Raw genomic sequence first — 2,500 nt, 5'->3', positions numbered from 1 at the left:
CGCATGTTTGTGGACCTCAAGCTTGTGCAGAACTTTCAGATGAAGTACAAGGTACCTTTAGAAAAATTATGATTTTTCATATTATTATGAAATGTGTGTGATGTGAGGAGGCGTTCTGTAACTGATCATGCTGTTCGATCGAATGGCTGCAAGCAGATGAAGAGGCTGAGGAAGACTTCTACACGGCAAAAGTGCTTTTCTCACTCAGAATTTTTGTCTTGTTTCCAAATATAAAAATTCTTAAATCAAGATGCATTTACTAAAGTAGTAAAAAAATGTAAAGGCGGCGTGAACCGTGTTTTGAAGGTTCAGATGGAAACTGAACTACAGGGAGCCCTAATAACATTAAATGTAGTCGCGCAATACTGATGATGTTCACATTACAATTTGAGAACAAAGTATAATTTGCACGGTTTGACGTGATATGATAAGCGATCGTTAGATTTAATCAGCGCGATTTACTGCAATGCTTTTTTACTCTTAGTTGGTCAGAACAAAAGTGGATGTTACTTGTTCAGATACGGAAGCCCTGAATCGCAACGTAAAAATAAAAAAATCCATAATCTTTTTTTTTTATAGCATTTCGAGATTAAAGAGGGGGGGGGGGGGGGGGGGGTAAATTGCCATTTTCACAAGATGTAAAATAAGTCTCTGATGTCCCCAGAGTGTGTGTGTGAAGTTTTAGCTCAAAATACGTCACAGATATTTTTATATCGCATGTTAAAGTGTCACTTTTTGAGGGTTTGCAAAAACGCACCGTTTTGTGCCTGGCCCTTTAAATGCAAATGAGCTGCTGCAGAGGGCGGGGTTTCAAGAGCATGTGTGTGTTAGCAGCTGCGATTACCTCACACACACACACTAACATGACAGAAACTGTTCTGCCTTTAATGTTAAACCGGAGTCAGACAAAGATGGAGTGACTCCAGAAGAAGTGACACATGTAGAAGCAACAGGACGTCTCTGATTTGTCAGTTGATGAGTTTATGTTGATGTGGAGTTAATAACCTCAATTAGCATATTCTGTCATGCTAATCTATAAACCGCTCGTATAGGAACTGTTGTGAGACGCACACAGAGTGACTTTCTATTGCATGTGAAAAGACGGATGCTAAAGTTTGAGCTGATCACAGATGTGCTCGACTACAGCAACTCTTCCTCTCCTCAACATGGACTGTGTTCAGGGGGCGGGGCTTATGTGTTCAGGGGGCGGGGATTATGTAAATGTAGGGTTGTTGATGTCACTAACGGCAGGAAGCTCGTGTAGTTCCTACCAGCCGTTTGTTGTAATCCTTTTCTTTAAAAGCAAATATCTCCCTTTGCTTTGAACTTTGATCGTTGTCATTTTTTTTTACAGATTTTTTTTTTACATTGTGGTTCAGGGCTTCCGTATTCAGGGGACATTTTCCGGTGATAATTATTATGTTTGTCATACTTCCCAAAAGTATAATCTGTGATTGCAAACGCCAGTCTCGACTGACAGCCGCACGTTCTCCTCAAAACACCGGATTCATTTGCCGACGCACAACCCTCGTGAAGCTGATAATAACTGCAATTGCAGATTGCGAACAGAGATGGCGACAAAGAGGAAAAACTCAGTCTAACAGAAGGATGGACAAAACCTGTGTGTGTGTGTGTGTGTGTGTGTGTGTGTGTGTGTGTGTGTGTGTGTGTGTGTGTGTGTGTGTGTGTGTGTGTGTATCACCATTTTCTAAACTATAGCGAATAACCGGTGAGAATGTGAGAAATGTTGAAGACGTCTGAATGTATTTTGGTTTGACTGTACGTATCATATGTTGTTGTGTTTCTGCAGCGCATGTTCTCAGTCTGATCTTTATAGCTTTAAACGTGAGCCGTTGTTGGTAACGTGTCCCTGTTCCAGAGTCTGTGCCAGTGGATCTTAAGCGTGAAGAAGAACTACAGGAAGAACGTGGTTTATCACAACTGGAGGCACGCGTTCAACACGTCGCAGTGCATGTTTGCTGTGCTGAAGTCCGGCCGGGTGCAGGTCAGTACACACCAGTACACACTCCGTAACACACTTGCTGATGTGCAGCTGGAGTCAGTGCGTACACACCAGTACACACTCCTTAACACACTTGCTGATGTGCAGCTGGAGTCAGTGCGTACACACCAGTACACACTCCTTAACACACTTGCTGATGTGCGGCTGGTCAGTGCGTACACACCAGTACACACTCCTTAACACACTTGCTGATGTGCAGCTGGAGTCAGTGCGTACACACCAGTACACACTCCTTAACACACTTGCTGATGTGCAGCTGGAGTCTTTGCTCTCTTGAAATGTTTGTTTCCTTTTATAGAGAAACCAGTTAAGCCAAAATTAAACTAGCGGAACGGTTTTTATTGCGCGTCCCTCTATAAATGTCGTCTGGTGTTTACGTGGAAGTTAATGATTTGCGTGTTCACTCTTGCTCTGCTTTCTTTCAATAGTAAAGTCCATGAAGAGCTTTATGTTGAGTCAGCTTATCATAATTAATTG

General features: G+C 42.4%; 1 protein-coding gene across 1 annotated transcript in view; it reads left to right on the top strand.

The window, feature by feature from the left end:
• The window catches only part of pde5ab (phosphodiesterase 5A, cGMP-specific, b), a gene marked incomplete at its 3' end in the record, with an annotated part of 52,441 nt that overhangs the window by 41,698 nt on the left and 8,243 nt on the right, over positions 1 to 2,500 (top strand). Inside the window, 2 exon segments of the mRNA XM_079604895.1 lie at positions 1 to 51; positions 1,880 to 2,005. The exon segment at positions 1 to 51 is cut by the window's left edge and continues 96 nt beyond it. Coding sequence (XP_079461021.1) covers positions 1 to 51; positions 1,880 to 2,005 — 177 coding nt within the window.

This window comes from Phoxinus phoxinus (assembly GCF_949152265.1).
Source record: "Phoxinus phoxinus genome assembly, chromosome: 2".
Lineage (NCBI taxonomy): Eukaryota > Metazoa > Chordata > Actinopteri > Cypriniformes > Leuciscidae > Phoxinus > Phoxinus phoxinus.
The sequence above is the reverse complement of the archived record's forward strand: the minus strand, read 5'-3'. Positions and strand labels throughout refer to the sequence as shown.